At 50.2% G+C, this 15659-nt stretch overlaps 1 protein-coding gene and 1 long non-coding RNA gene across 2 annotated transcripts; one reads left to right on the top strand and one right to left on the bottom strand.

Moving 5' to 3' along the window:
• Positions 1-111: 111 nt before the first annotated feature.
• On the bottom strand, positions 112-3009 carry LOC119042275 (uncharacterized). The gene is made up of 3 exons (XR_005081195.2): positions 2597-3009; positions 2454-2512; positions 112-2098 (listed from the first exon to the last, which is right to left on the bottom strand). It is a non-coding gene; the product is annotated as an uncharacterized LOC119042275 (long non-coding RNA).
• A 137-nt stretch (positions 3010-3146) lies between these two features.
• HMGCL (3-hydroxy-3-methylglutaryl-CoA lyase) lies at positions 3147-15460 on the top strand. The gene is made up of 9 exons (XM_037135981.2): positions 3147-3232; positions 4773-4856; positions 6410-6517; positions 7224-7319; positions 8483-8631; positions 10862-10925; positions 12241-12429; positions 13624-13749; positions 14728-15460. Exons 1-9 carry the CDS (start codon positions 3173-3175, stop codon positions 14827-14829), a joined length of 978 nt encoding a protein of 325 aa, XP_036991876.2. The 5' UTR covers positions 3147-3172; the 3' UTR covers positions 14830-15460.
• The last annotated feature ends 199 nt before the right edge of the window (positions 15461-15659 follow it).

Below are 15659 nucleotides of genomic sequence, written 5' to 3' on the forward strand. Positions count from 1 at the left end.
GCTTGCGAGGCTAACAGCTCTTTGGAACTGGCCAAAGGCAGCTGAGGGCTCTGAAATTCAATCTGTGTACAATGACACTATGAAGAAAATGGATGTGATTCTGCCCTACTTTTAAAATAGAATCCAATACATTTTAATGTCAAATCATTTCTACCAAAAAATGTGGTAGCTTTCTTTTCCCATTCGCTGTATGGGCTGCTCACTGCAGCTTTGCATTTCCCCGTTTGAAAAGTGCTGGCAGCATCTGCTCAATGCAGAACAAATGAAATATCTTTGGTTTTTCTGTTCCTCACTTCTAGTACCATTCTCTGGTTTTTATTCTTTCTTTTTCTTTTTTTAGCATCAAGCCAAAAAAAAAGGAGGGGGGACTTTATATGGAGAAGCCTTAAAAACATTTAATCAAAGAAAAGCATTTACCTTAAAGAACTAAGTACATGCAAACACTTTGGTCATGGGTTTTATTTTAGGTCTGGGGACATTTGGGAAATAAGTGGTAACAGTCTTCATACATACCACAGGTGAAGGAGAGGTGGCTTCTTACATAGCAAATATCTTCTTAAGGAAGAAATAAATGACCCATTGAATTCTTTTTATAAATCACTCTTCACTAAGTATGACTCATTTTTATATCCATTGCATTTATAAACACATTTTCTATTTGAAAAGGGTAAATAAGTAATTTCGGAAACTCATAGTATGTCATTCCAGGCATTATCATGGAAAAGTGTACAGGACAGGAATTTGACATCCAGGCTGGAAGGGCCACCCTGGCTGGTGTGGCTTTAGGGGGCTGCGCACCGTCCCACAAACAGGGTCACTGTTTCCATTTGGGTCAGAACACACGCCTGGGTTTCAGGCCAGGTGCCCCACTGGGGGCATGTGAGAGCAAACCAATTGATGTTTCTCCCCCTTTCTCCCCGACTTCCCCTCTCTCTAAAAACAAATAATGGCCCTGGCTGGTGTGACTCAGAGGATTGAGTGCCAGCCAGCCTGTGAACCAAAGAGTCGCTGGTTCAACTCCCAGTCAGGTCACATACCTGGGTTGTGGGCAGGGTTCCCAGCAGACAGCACAGGAGAGGCAAGCACACACTGATGTATCTCTCCCTCTCTTTCTCCCTCCCTTCCCCCTCTTTAAAAATAAAATCTTTTTAAAAAAATAAAAACACAATTTTTAAATAGCTGGAAGGGCCTTAGACTTACACTCTCATCCTAGAGAAGGGAAACTGAGGGACATGGTGGGGAAATGGTTTGTCCGTTGTCATATATATAGCTGGTCTCCAGCCAAATCTAGTACAATTCTTTTGAGTTGACTACCAGTTCAGCCTCTTAAATTGGGATAGATCTAATCAAATGTCCTATGACTTATTTAACAGATGTATATAGAAATCTTAAGGAGTATTTTTCTCCAGTGCATACAGGACATTTACAAATATCAATGCCACGGAAGCAGCTTCACGCGGGCAGTAGAGTATGTCTGCAACACAATGAAAAGATCATAAAAACCCGAAGAAAACCTGTATGTTTGGAAATTTTAAAACACATTTATAACACATCAATGACCAAAGAAGTCAGCTGCTCGAAACCCTTCAAATATATTACTGTGCAGAAAACTTTTATTAATATACCTCTGAAGCCCTATAGTATGGTCCCTGCCAATCTCTCTCATCTTAGTGGAAAGGCCCCTTCCTACTCCCTCCCTGCTTTCTAATCATTCTGGCCTTCTTTTATTCCAAAACAATGTTTTACAAACATTTCCAAGTCCTGCCTACAGTAAGAAATTTATTTTACATTGCAACCTAATTGACATAATGGGGAACAAACAAGTTTTGTAAAACAGTACTTAGTACTTACACAGTGCATCCTGATATTGTTTTTTTTTCTTAACCTTTATATCCACTAAGTTGATATGATGACCACAATGTGTATTTTGAAAAATACTGCTCTAAGCATTGAATTTCATTGCCTCGGGATTTGCACGTGCTCGCTGTCTAAAAAGCTTTTCTTGTAACTTCTTTACCTGGATAGAGCTCACTCATCCTTCCAGGTGTTAAATCAAACGATGCTCCTCTCTCTGGAGTCAACTGCCTGCATTTGAATCCTGAAGATGGTGATGAAGAAGTTAATATGTGCAAAGAACTCAGAACAGCATGTGGCAAGTAGCAATGCTCCATCTTATTGCAAATGGTAGTAATTATACCACTGTTTGTGTGACTGTTGTAGACGAAAACGGGACCACAAACTAACCCTGCCAAGCTGGGGGAGGAAGGGACACATGGCAGGCCTGACAAACTGGTGACCGAAAGTAAACATTTCGGAAGGTCTCAACCCAAAAATTCCTAAGGAAAGCAGATCATGGTGGTGAGTGTGTCATAGGCCAATAGCTTCCTCGACCAAGGTCAGTTTGTGTGTTAAGTGAGCCTGTACATTGTCTTTGTGCATCTAGGGGAACATACCTTTGACTTGTCAGAGTAATTTTCTTTCCCAGACCCCTTCCAAGGCACAACTTCTGGCACTAGAGAACCAGAGAACAGAATGCCCCATTGTTACTGTGGGCGTACTATCGCCATGTACTGCACGCGTTCTTAACTGTACCCACCAGTGTAAAAGAAGTGTCTCTCCGTTTCGCTTTTTATCCAGGCCTGGAGATTTCCTCCTGTTCGGCTTTCTCCTGCCTCCTTAATCTACCAACAGATTTCACATAATCCTCCTTACAGCTTCTCTTTTGATTGTAACGTATAAAACAAGCTGCAGAACTGCCATTCTCCAGAGCATTTACTCAATCCATTGATATTTTGCTTCCTGGCTTGTTCTCAAAATTTGTCTCAAATAAGGCTTTTCTATAGATTGGCCATTCTTCCATCGACAATAATATCCGTCTGCCCACACCTCCTTGACTCTAAACCTATGAAAACAGAAACTTTGTTTAATATTTGATCCTCTTCATGGTCCAAGAATCTCACTTCTCACGGCAATGAAACAGGGCTCACACGCACCCCATAAGGAGTACGGAAGAACTGGGCGGATAGAGGGTAAGCTGAGAGGCTGGGGGCGGGGCCAGCGTAGGGCGTCGCACGTCACTGCAGAGGCCCGCCCCAAGGCGAAGCCCTGCCCACCAGGAGGTGAGTAATCACGTGGGACTCGGTGGGACCAACCCCGGGACAGCGGGACCAAGATGGCGACAGTGAGGGACGTGCTGCGGCAGCGGCTGGTGGGCTTGGCTTCCGTCAGGGATGTAAGTGCCACGGCCGGCGAGGGGCGGCCGTGCAGGCACCGTGACGCTCTGGAATCGGGGGCCTGACTCGGTCGGCTCCTCTGAGAGGCGAAGCCGGAGAGCAAGGTCCACCTTTCCCGAGTCAGGTGGACCTTGAAGTCTTAATGTGTACCCCAGATCCCTGGAGGATTCTAGGGAAAACAGTCCCGGAGAGGGGGAGCGACTTGCCCGGGTCCTGGAGACTTGGGACGCCGGCTCCGGTGTCCTAATTTCCTGTTCACGGCTCTTTCTGGTGACCCTGGCACCTTTCTCCGTCTAATTGAGCTTCAGACCTCTGCAAGCTCTTCCTTAGTGAGAAGTCACAGATACCCCTTCAGTTCCCAGTGGGAAAAGCAGTCATTCCCCTCCCTTTGCTTAAATGCTCAACTGTTACACAGTTGGAAACGAGTCCGGACTTCAGGGAGTTGGAAATGGGCCTGCACTGGGCACAGGAATCTCTTGTTTATTCTCGTTTCTAAGGGGCGTGTTCTCTCTGCTCCTAATTCTAAAAGAGACCAGATGTGCATTATTATTATTATTATTATTTATGCAGTCATTGATTCTTAGAGCAAAGGGGAGAAAGAGAGAAACATCAATTTGTTGTTCCCTTTATTTATGTATTTATGGGTTGATTCTTGTGTGTGCCCTGACCTGATCAACCTGTAATCTTGGCATATCAGGACAACTTTGTAACCAACGGAGCCATGGAGGGCCAGGGCCAAATGTGAATTAAGTGGTGAGAACTAGTGTTTGTGGTCTCAGCATTAGTGAGAATGAGTCCATTTCTTCAGGTCCGCTCCCTGGGGGACTTTTTTTCCCTCCACATTTTATGGAGTTTATTTGGTTTCATTATGTAGTATCTACAGTTCACACACAAAGAAAGAAAAGAGGAGCGCAAGTTAGGTGTTTAAATTTGTTCAAGTATTACAATAATGAGTTCCACAATTTAGTCCCACAAAATATGGTAATACACCGTTGTCATAACACAGCAAGCCCCATTAGTCACTGTGGGAAATCAAAGTGCTTTAATTCCTTCCAAACTGTCAAGAAGACAGGGAGGGGTGGGGCAATTGAAAGTGCCTTTGTGACAAATGTTATTGTTAACCCATCCTCACGGGTGGTAGTGCTGGGCTGGGGGTGGGGGTGGCATTAAAAAGAACATTTTCTTTGTAACCCTTCCCAGCTAGGACACTGGATTAGTTTCCTATGGCTGCTATAGCAAAGTCTTAACAAAGTTGGGGGCTTAAAATAACATTCATTTTTTCCCCACAATTCTGGAGGTCAGAAGTCCAAAGTCATTTTCATGGGGCTGACATAAACGTTTTAGAAGAGAATCCATTTCTTGTCTCTGCAGTTTCTGCAGAGAAAAGTGGTATTTCCGTGGCTGGGGCTGCATCACTCCAGTCTTTGCCTCCGTGGTCACATTGCTGCCTCCTCCTGTGTGTCTGAGTGTGTGTGCATCGCCCCAGGGGATCGGGAAGACACATGCCTGTCACTTTTTGTTTTCTCTTTTAAATCAAAGGTCAGCACCTCATCCTTGAGTACTTTCCCAAAGCAGGTGAAAACTGTGGAAGTTGGTCCCCGAGATGGGCTACAAAATGAAAAGGTAAACCTAGAAATCAGTCAAAAAAGTTTTTTTGAACCCTGAGAGTTCCCAGGTGGTAAGTAAGTGCAGCAGGGATGGACAGAGCTATCCAAGACATGATCACTCTGCCCAGTGTAGGTCTGGGTCGGGGGACCAGGTGGGTGCCTGTGACAGTTAAGCAATCTAAGATAGTGGTGCATGGGGCGCAGTATCCCCACGTGCAGTTCAAGGCTGTGCGGTGGCTGGGGAGCGCTGCGGGAGTGCAGCGCGATGGTGAGGGCATGCCTTTGCATCCAGCAGGTCCATGGAAGGGGGTTTATGTAAGCTAAGGAAGCCTTGAAGTCCATATGCAAAGATTTAGCCTTGGGGGTGTTCTCACAACTATTGGTAATAGCAGAAAATTGGAATAGCGCTGTCCAATAGAACTTTCTATGAAGATAGATATGTTCTAGACTTGGGCTGTGCTGTGTGATAGCCACTATCACATGTGGCACATGTGGCTGTTGAGCACTTGAAGTGTGGCTGAGGAATTTTTATTTTTATGTACTTTTGATTAAAATATATATAACCACATATGGCTAGCATCTAACATATCAGACTTCACAGACCTGAAGGTTACATATCAGGGAGGTTTTAAGGGTGGTTTTCTTTTGTTTCTGGTGTGTGTTTTGGAAATAATCATGTATTAATTTTTTTCATGAAGAAAGCATAAAAAAACCCACAACAAGCCTAATTTTAATATTGAGCACTTGCTAGGAACAATAAACTGTGAGTCCCAGGAGGGCAGAATCATGTCTGCCCTGGAACATGGAGGGCCCTCAAAAATCATTTCGTAATGTAACAGATTACATTAAAGCAATGCAAGAGAAATTGTGGGGGAGCGTATGGAAGGGCTTGAAGTTCTTAGGATTTTTTACCTGATCCTATAGGTACTAGGGAGCCACGGAAGGCATTTGAGCAGCAGAGTGAGAGAGTGGAAGCTATTTTAGGAGGATTCCTGTGGGGTGGACTGGTGGAGTGAGACTATGCCATAATGGCCCTGGGATAATGATGCTAGATTTAGAAAGAGAAATCCATAGAGTCTGCTTAGCAACTAGACCTGGTAGGGGAGGGAGGGCAACACCAGGCTGAACACGTGAGAATGAGATCCTCTGCCACTTGGGAGATGGAAGAGAAGGGCGTAATGCTTTGGGGGCCCCATCTCGTAAGACCTGGAGGGTTAGTCATTCCTGCCCTTTCAGGCCATGGTACATGGCCCTCAATTTGCTTAAGACCAGATCATAAACTAACAGACATTTAGTTAAGAAAAAGCCTATATGGCAGAAAACTATTGTTTCCATGTAAATATTAACTCCTTTTCAGATGATAAGCTGCCTGCAATGCACCATGTCTGCAGAGCTTGAAGACACCTTGTACCCTAACTGTCGGCGAGGATTACACGTGAACTCACATTAGTGAGATAGTGAAGTGTTTGCTGTAGCAGACGCCCTGAACCAACAGGCGCTGCTTTCCAAGGCCGTTTGCTTCTCAGCTTGGCTGACCTGTTTGTTCTGGTGTTCGTCTCTCCATTGCAGAATATTGTACCTACTGCAGTGAAAATCAGGATGATAGACATGCTTTCTGAAGCAGGACTCCCCGTTATAGAAGTCACCAGCTTTGTGTCTCCCAAGTGGGTTCCTCAGGTGAGCCCCAGCCATCAGTGAGAGGTGTTTTTCAGAAGAGAGGGATGGAAAGGTTTGCATTTGTCCTGGAAGTAAGTAGAAGTCAAGAGCATAGGTTTCTGGGTCTCTGACTTGCAGAGGTCTTAGGGGATTCATAGCAGCATTACTCAGCAGGAAAAAAAGAAAAAGAAGAAAGGAAGGAAGGAAGGGAGGGAGGGAGGAAGGGAGGAAGGAAGGAAGGGAGGGAGGGAGGGAGGGAGGGAGGGAGGGAGGGAGGGAGGGAGGGAGGAAGGGAGGAAGGAAGGGAGGAAGGTAGGTAACCTGGCAGACGGGAGGCTTGGATTCAGCCTGGGCTCTGCCCCTGAATTGCCTGGTGTCCTTGCTGGCACCACGCAGCCGAGTGTTAGATCGCACAGAGCCAAGCCCAGTGACCGTGCTCTCGGTGTGTTCTCCGTGGCCGGCTGTGGCCGGCCGGTAGTATTGGCACTGCTGTCACCACTGTGTAAAGCTGACAGTATTCTCCATGTGGAGAAACTGGAGCTGCCACCCACACCCAGGGGCCTTCTGGCCCGTCGGCTGTCACGAGTGGGAATGGCTCTGGGGAGACAGCTCTACAGAACTCTTCTTCACCAAGGGTTCTGGAGACCGTGTGATGAAAAGGTTTTCTCTGCCTGAGCTCTCTGCTTGCCCTTGCTGATGACTCCACAGTGTCTCCTTTGGTTCCCAGATGGCTGACCACACCAAGGTCTTGAAGGGTATCCAGAAGTTTCCTGGTATCAACTACCCAGTGCTGGTCCCAAATTTCAAAGGCTACCAGGCAGCGGTAAGTTTGTTGGGGGGAGGGGGGGCCTGCCTTCTCCCTGGGCCTCAGGCCCCGTCCTGGGACTTCATTCTGCAGGGCTGTTTCCAGTGGTGAGGAGCGCCGCCAGCCAGACAGATGACAGGCGGGGGCAGTGCTGGCCACTCCCGGCTCTCCGGTCTGGACAAGTCTGAGGTCCTGCCCGGATAGTACGGCTAGTAGTAGGGTAACATTTTGAGGATTTCAGAAGATAAAATGAACATAAATTAATTAGGAGATAAGTGTTTAATCAATTATAGCTTTTTTGTTCTTACCCATTTCCTCTGTAAAGAAAGGAAAGCAAGATCTCCTCAAGAATTTCAACAGGCCCTGGCTGGTGTGGCTCAGTGGACTGAGTGCCAGCCTGTGAACCAGAAGGTTGCTGGTTTGATTCTCAGTCAGGGCACGTGCCTGGGTTGCAGGCCTGGTCCCCAGTATGAGGCACGCAAGAGGCAACCACACATTGATGTTTCGCTCCCTCTCTCCCTCCCTTTCTTTCTCTAAAAATCAGCAAATAAAATCTTTTTAAAAAAGTAAAAGAGTGACTAGCTTCCTGGGCGATGGCAGTCACAATATTGGTCCCTGGGGGAAGGTCAAGGTTCTTTCTTACTGAGATATGATCCACTGTATTAATTTTCTGGGGTTGCCATAACAAAATACCACAAACGACGGAAATGTACCCTCTCACAGGCTGGGGGGCAGAAGTTTGAGATCAAGGTGTTGGCGGGGCTGGCGCCTTCTGCGTGTTCTGGGGGCGACTCTGGTCCGTGCTTCTGCCCCAGTTCCAGCCAACAGCCATTGACATTCCTTGGCTTGTAGGTGTGTAACTCTAATCTCTGCTTCCACCTTCACTGGCCGCCCCTCTGCGTCTCTTGTCTTCACATGGCCGCTGTCTCATAAGGACACCAGTCACATTAGAGAGAAACCAGTGTGGCCCTGTCTTGATAAATTATATCTACAATGATCCTATTTCCAAATAACAGAGGCTGAGGCACTGAGGGTTAGGACCTAAATGTAACTTTTTTGTGGGGAGACACAATTCAACCCATAACATTTATAGATCCTAAAAGTGGCTGTGGGACTGGGGGTTCTGCTGTTCTGATCTTGAAGAGCTGAAGGCTCAAAGAAGTTCCTCTGGCTGTTGGCAGGTGGCTGCTGGAGCCAAGGAGGTGAGCATCTTTGGAGCTGCCTCTGAGCTCTTCACCAGGAAGAACATCAACTGCTCCATAGATGAAAGTTTCCAGCGGTGGGACCAGGTCTTGCAGGCGGCCCGGGCAGCCGGCATCCCTGTGCGGGGGTGAGTTGGACCACATCGCAGCTGCCTGTCTTTTCCACGCTGCCGTTCTGGACCAGTACGCAACTCTGACCCAGTGGCCCTCCCCCACGCACTCCTTATCCTGGGTGCAGGCAGCCTAAGATCCAGACTGCGACATCTTTCCCCAAGTAAATGTGGTCAGAAGAAACCCTAGCAAGTGCTTTCTCCAAACCTGATTTTGGGGTTGGTTCACCAAAGGAAATCTTAGCAGGACAGAACATTAGGCAGGGCTTGTGGCAGTCGCTTTACTTTTGCCTCCACCACCAGCTCTTCACATGTCCTGGAAGAGTCCCCGAGTCCTCTTAAACCTCCAAGACCAACCACAGCATCAGTAGCAGTCGTACCAGGGATCATCATATGTAGCTTCACAACTGGCCAGCAAGGAGGGAGTAGCCCCTCGTTCAGATGCCAACACTGAGGCTCAGGAGGACGGAGTGTCTGCTGTAAGGTCCCGGTTGCAGCCAGAGTGCTTTCAGAGGCGCACGCACTCCGACCACGTCACTCCTGGTTAAGAAGCTTACAGGGACTTCCCCACTCCAGACTTTTCCACATGGGTCGCAGGCCCTGCGTGGTTCAGGCCCTGCTCTCCGTGCAGCCTCAGTGGTCACTGCTGCCTTCCAGCCCACTGGGACTTCTTTCCCTTTGTCACATGGTCCTACTCTCTCTCTTGCCTCTGGGCCTCTGCACCTGCTTTCCAAAGACTCAGAACTCACTTCCTCCTACATCCTACTTGTCAGGACTAACCGTTGTTCATCCTTCAGGCCCCTCACGGCTGCCAGTTTCTCCAAGAAGCTTTCTCTGTCCCTCAGCTGGAGTTAGTGCTCCCCCCAACCCCAGACTCCCTTAGTCCATTACACATCCTCTAACTTAGCACTCACCTGCTTGGTAAACTGTCCCTTGCCTCCCACCCCCCTGGGCCGAACCCACATCTCTCTCAGCTTCTGGTGTACCCCTCTGCCAGCTCAAGGCCCAGCACATAGTAGGTGCCCAGGATCTGATGGGCGGATGCATTGATGGATGCGTGGATGGGTGGGTGGATGGGGAAGCAGGAGCTTGTCAGGTCTGCCTGATTCCCAGGCCTGGTCTCCTAACTTTTCCTTGCTCAGCAACGATTGGAAAATAAGAGGGAGAATTAAAATGGAAAACCAAACTGAGACCTTTAAGGCTGCAGTTATTTAACCAGCAGCTATTTGTTATGTGCAGAATAGTTTGCTAGACTCTGAAAGGTTTGAGTGGAACCTCGGCTCCAGTGGTGTGGGTGGGAATAGGGGCCACCTATATCCGAGATCCAGACTTCTTACTGTAGCTCGCAGGATCCTGTGATGAGGCTGGCGCCCACCTCTCCGGCCTCTGGTCGAGTCGTACTTCTTTGCCGCTTGCTCTCCGTGGCTCAGCTGGTCCGGCCTTTGTTCCGTCTTGAACACACCCACTCTCCCACTTGGGGCCTCTGATGCACTACCTCTCTCAGCTGCAGCATCTGTCTGTACACGTCTGTCCTGGGCCGCCCCAGCCACTCTTGGCCTCCTCTGATTGCCCCTGTTACGTTCCCTGACCTTTTCTTCACAGCACATCACCTTCTGAGGTTATCTCCTGGACTTATCTGATTGCCCTTTAACCAGCTATCTCCTAATTGAAAATAAGCACGGTGGGGGGGGGGGGCTGTCAGCCTTGCTCATGGAGCTCTCCTAGTGCCTGGCCCAGAGGGGCCAACTCAGTGAGTATCAGTTGGATAAATGAATCATCTGACAGCTCACCAGAGCAGGCCAGCCCGGCTCAGTCCTGCCTTTGGTTTCATGGGTCCCTGGCCCCCTCCTGTAAGAATGGGCCCCAGCTACCCTGGCCCACGTTCTGCTTTACCCGCCCTCTGTACGGCTCAGGCACCTGTTCATGTTATTTCTCCAGGTCCTTCCCCCTGGCTGGTCTCTGGCTGCCTCTCCAGAGACCAGTGCAACTCCTGCTTCCTGAACTACAGGCCCATTAGTCCCCTTACTTGCTGTGGCTCTCCACTGCCCCCTCCCGGCACTACTCAGCACTACCTTCATTCTGGCTCTGTGTCATTGAATTAGCCTTTCACCCAGGTGCTTGGCCTCCTGCCCAGCTCAGGTTTTGCTTGTGGGCTAACCAGGGATGTGTGTCAAACAGCCTCCCTTGCCTCAGCCCGCTGGCCAAAACTCAGGGGCACTGATGCCATTTCCTCCCCGTCTTCCCACAGGTACGTCTCCTGTGTGCTTGGATGCCCCTATGAAGGGAAGATCTCCCCGGCCAAAGTGGCTGAGGTGTGTGTGAGCGCCAGGGCGGGGCTTTGGAGAGGGCTGGCTGCCTTGCCTGCCCCTGCATGCAGAGGTTCCCCTCGCCACCCTGATGTGGTGGGTCACTGGTTTCCCTCATTCATGCCCCAGCCCTCCATCCCAGGATGAAAGCCGCCTCTGGAGTTTCCAGGCTGGTCAGTGGGTGGATGATAATTGAGGCAATAATCCTTTGTGCAGTGGCTCCTCACCCAAGGGTCCCCGAGGTCCCCTGTAGTCAGAGAGGCAATGGGACACCCTCTGAGCAACAGCCAGGTCTGAGAACACATAGCGGGAATTGAGTTTCAGCAACACAAGAGCTCATGGCACTTAGTCCTCAAAACCAGCCTGCAAATTCAGTATTGTTGTTGTTAGCCCATTTTCCAGCTGAGGAAACTGAGACTTATTCATTTGCCACCCAGGTTCCCAGGGTGCACCTGTGTCTCAGCCCCCATCTCGTTTACCTCCAGAGCCCGCTTGCTTTTCCCTCAACACCATGACAGCGTGCGAAAACAAGGAGTGGTAACAGTCACGGCTGCTGATTGAAAGGGAGCGTATGCTCCCGATCTCAGCCTCCTGTTGCCACTGTAGCCCTTCAAAGCCTCATCACCATTTTTTAGAAGCAAAAACTGAAGCTCAGAAAAGTCAAGTTCCTTGCCAAGGCCCCACAGCTAGTGGGATTTGCATCCATGTCACTCCAGAGCCACTCCTTCGGCTGCACCCTCCACCCCCGCAGGCCGCTGGGTGCCAGTCACTGCTCTCACCACTCCCCTTGTCCACAGACCATGGCCAAGTGCCGTCCAGCTCCCTGGCCCTGGCATGTCCTCCCTCAGCTGCATAGCACATAGAAGTGTCTCCCTATGTCAAGCATACACTCTGGTTTTGCAGTGATTTTAGGGGTCTGCCAATGGGCTTCTAAAAATTTAAATAGTTTTGTATTCCTGTCAAAAATATAAAGCCAGCACTTCAGACCCGTGACTTCACAGATCAAAGATAAAGCTGCAAGGAAGGGGTCCACTTCACTGCTTCTAGTACCTGGGTCTGATGCACTGTGTGAAGGGGGAGGCTCGGGTGGGAGGAAGCCAGGGTTGCAGCCCCAGGGTCTGCCCTGTGGCAGCTCCCTACGCCCTGGTCTTCTGATGAGGAGCATGGGGAGTGATCCCATTCAAAGTTGTCAGGAGCCAGCAACCCGGTCTGTCTACCCCGTCATGGAGGTGTTTTGCACAGGCCACAGACCCCACTTCTGCATTCTATGCCACTTGGCTTGGGAGCCTGTATCCTCCAAGCGCCGGCTTGTTTTTCTCAGGTCAGTAAGAAGATGTATGCAATGGGCTGCTACGAGATCTCCCTGGGGGACACCATCGGCGTGGGTACCCCTGGGGTCATGAAGGAGATGCTGTCTGCTGTCATGCACGAGGTGCCAGTGTCTGCCCTGGCCGTCCACTGTCATGACACCTATGGCCAGGCCCTGGCCAACACCTTGATGGCCCTGCAGGTAATCCAGGCATGTCCTAGGAGAAAAGCACGCATCCATTCTCATGATGAACACAGATGAGTGACGCTGCCCCAGAAGTTCTTACATCTGTGTATTAGGGGCAACAATGAAGGGGTTAGGTGACCATCCTAATGCATTATGAGAAATGCCACAAAGGGAGGAAGCATGGGGCGGAGGGAGGTGCCCATCCTGGCTGGGAGGGTAGGGAGGTGCTGCCAGAAGAGGCTTGAAGGACATGGAGAAGTTCAGCAGTCGAGCAGGGGAAGCAGAAAGGCAGCTTGGCAGCACTGCCCAGCAAGGCCGAGGCAGGGGAGGGCTGGTGGGCCCCAGCTCTGGAGTAACATGCTGGGTAGGGAGTATGCAGACACGCCTCTGTGCAGAGCAGCAGGCTGGGCTCGGCGGCGGGGCGAGCCTCTACTGCCGATTTCCGGAGATTGAACTGAGACCTGAGATCGGGCTCCCCTTGAGGTTCGCTTCTCCTGGGCTGGCTGCCCTGTGGAAGCGAGTTCTCAGTGTCTCCACCAGCTGCCTTGCAGGAGGGTTAGTCTGATTCCAGCCTGTTGTCTTCAGGTTATAGAGCAACCTCGGGCCACTTTTTTTCCCCCACTCCCATCTTATCTCCTATAGGCCAGTGTCACAGATGATTCGATTACTTTCTCTTATTTTCTCAAGAGTTGTGGTTGTCAAGGGTGAAATCTGTTAGAGCTCTAAGGAGAGATGAGAAAGTCAAACATAACAAAACACCACCATCCAGGCGAGTGGCAGGTGACTGACCTAGGGAAAGGGTGAGGTCCCTGGGGTTAGACGGCAGCCTTGTGGGGGAGGGTGTGCGTAAGTGAACTGGGATCCCACGTCTCAACAGTGGGCGAGGCTTGCTTTAGGTCAGTGATCAGGAAGGGCCTCTGAGGAGGTAGCTTTTAGGCCGAGACCTTCAGGGTGAGAAGGAGCCTTGAAACCCCTGCAGGACCTGAGGGGGCACATTCCTGCAGAGCAAACGGTGTCTGCCGGAAACTCATGCTGCTCCCGGAGCTAAGGAGAAACTCTTTCAGTGGGGTTTTCACTCAGAATCACAAACCCAAGGAATGACTACCAGTGGCATTTCTGGCAGCAGACAGCTGGCAGGTTTCTAAGGACCAGCTTTGTAGGCTTTGGTCCCACAGCCAGAGCCGTGTTTCACTGTCCTTACGTTTCTAGATGGGGGTGAGCGTCGTGGACTCTTCCGTGGCAGGACTTGGAGGCTGTCCCTATGCACAGGGGGCATCGGGAAACTTGGCCACCGAGGACCTGGTCTATATGCTGTCAGGCCTGGGCATTCACACGGTGAGCCTGTCTGTCCCCTGTTGTGACAGCCATGAACAATCAGGGCTCTGCCCGAAGCCAGAGGATGGAAGCTGCTGGGTTCGTTTAGGGTTATTGTTATTTCCGGGGGGAAGGGGAGCAGTTAATAGGGTGCCAGGGGATTGTTGTGTGTTCTTGAGAACAGAGTGTGAGCGATTGGGCCTCGAGAAGGCCAAGCTGTCCTGCAAGATCGCTGCTTTAGTTTTGAAAGGCACCAGGATGCAAGGGGGCGCCCCAAAAGGGGCGAGGTGCGTAACCTGACATGAGTCAGTCCTCTCTAGACTTCATTCCCTGTCAAATGAGGGTAGTGGGATGAGATGGCCCCTGGGACATTCGTTGAGGATGGGAAGCATAGCACCTGTGCTTTAGGCTCAGAAGTCACTGGGTTTAAAACTAGTGCTGCCACTCACAGGCTGTGTGACCTGACAGAACACTTTACCCCTCGGAGCCTGAGAAATGGGATAACAACACCACCTATCTCATAGGGCCAGTATGAGGATGAACTATGGGAATGTAGAATGCTTAGCCCAGAGCCGAGCACAGTGCACGTGAGTAAACAGGAGCTGTTGATGCGAAGAGCAGGTTTCCCGAGTGGCCCTTCCAGCTGGTGCTCAAGCTCCCTCTGCCCCACAGTTAATCCCTACAGTGTGCCGTGTTTGACCCTGTGGGCCAGGCCCTGGAGTTGGAGCACAGAACAAGACTGATGGGATCCCTGTTCTGGTGGGGGCACTACTAACCGCTACACAGGCTGAGGCATCCTGTACCAGGGGAATCAGAGGGGGACTCAGGTGCCAGAAGGACACAGCCTCAAAGACAGCTAGCTGGTGTCCCCTCGTCACAGGAACGAGCCCTTTGTCTTCACCCTTACTCTTTCAGTACCACAGCTGTCTGTCAGTGTGCTGTTTCCCGGGTGTGGGGGGCGCGTATCATGACTGACTTCATCCTCCTTGTTTCTCAAAGGGTGTGAACCTCCAGAAGCTCCTGGAAGCTGGAACCTTTATCTGTCAAGCCCTTAACAGAAAAACCAGTTCCAAAGTGGCTCAGGCTACCTGTAAACTGTGAGCCCCTTGCCCACCCAAAGCTCAGGGACTGTGGGATGGGGTCTTGCCTGGATGATTCACTGATGGGCTCATGGAAATGGGAACAAATGGACAGGAACGGGCACCTCACTGCCAGCCCCGCACACAGCTCTCTCCTGGTAGAAAGGAGGCAAGGGACAGGAGCTGCTTTGCCTCAGGCCCTCCCTGCCAGAATAGAACTAAGAGGCTTGGGGGCCTGGGGACCTCCCTTCCCCATGGACCCAACAGCCCAGGAGTTGAATCCATAGGGCTGCTTGGGAACCCAGTTCCCTGGCTTGGGTTGATCCTCAGGTCTTAACCTCTGGATGAAATCTGACAGGTGATTACACAGCTCAACCCAACTGTGGCCTTGGCCATTGCTCTCTAACTTCAGAGGGCAAAAGGGCATGGAGGGTTTTTTCCCCAAGCTGGCAGAGGGCATTTGCTGAAGGGGTGAAGGCTCAGTTCTGCATTGGTTACCAGCCAAATTTAGCCTCTCTGGAAAATCACTCTGAACATAGTTTTTTAAAACAGCTATGTAATTAAAGGTTTAATGATGCTGAACCATTCCAGGATCCTACAGATGTGTATATATATGAGAGTGGGAGAATAAAATGTCTTCATTGGCACTCTGAGAGGTAAATGCAGACTGTTCATTTCTGGATTCATTCTCTATTTCCCCACCTGACTCCCAAATTTACAGCGACTGGAAACTGATGGCTTTGGGCTTACTCGAGCTGGCCAGAATGCCCTGGGAAGACTGTTTCTTGCCTCGGCCCGCGAGGCAGTCAACGGGGTCCGCCGATATACCTGTAACGGATGAAGAGGGATGGG

Source organism: Artibeus jamaicensis, unplaced genomic scaffold (assembly GCF_021234435.1).
Source record: "Artibeus jamaicensis isolate MK-2021 breed Jamaican fruit bat unplaced genomic scaffold, CSHL_Jam_final scaffold_847, whole genome shotgun sequence".
NCBI lineage: Eukaryota > Metazoa > Chordata > Mammalia > Chiroptera > Phyllostomidae > Artibeus > Artibeus jamaicensis.

Coding starts and splice junctions, on each gene's coding strand:
- HMGCL (XM_037135981.2), top strand. CDS start 3,173: ATGGCGACAGTGAGGGACGTGCTGCGGCAGCGGCTGGTGGGCTTGGCT. Junction 6,518..7,223: donor CTCCCAAGTGGGTTCCTCAG/GTGAGCCCCAGC, acceptor TTTGGTTCCCAG/ATGGCTGACCACACCAAGGT. Junction 7,320..8,482: donor TCAAAGGCTACCAGGCAGCG/GTAAGTTTGTTG, acceptor GGCTGTTGGCAG/GTGGCTGCTGGAGCCAAGGA.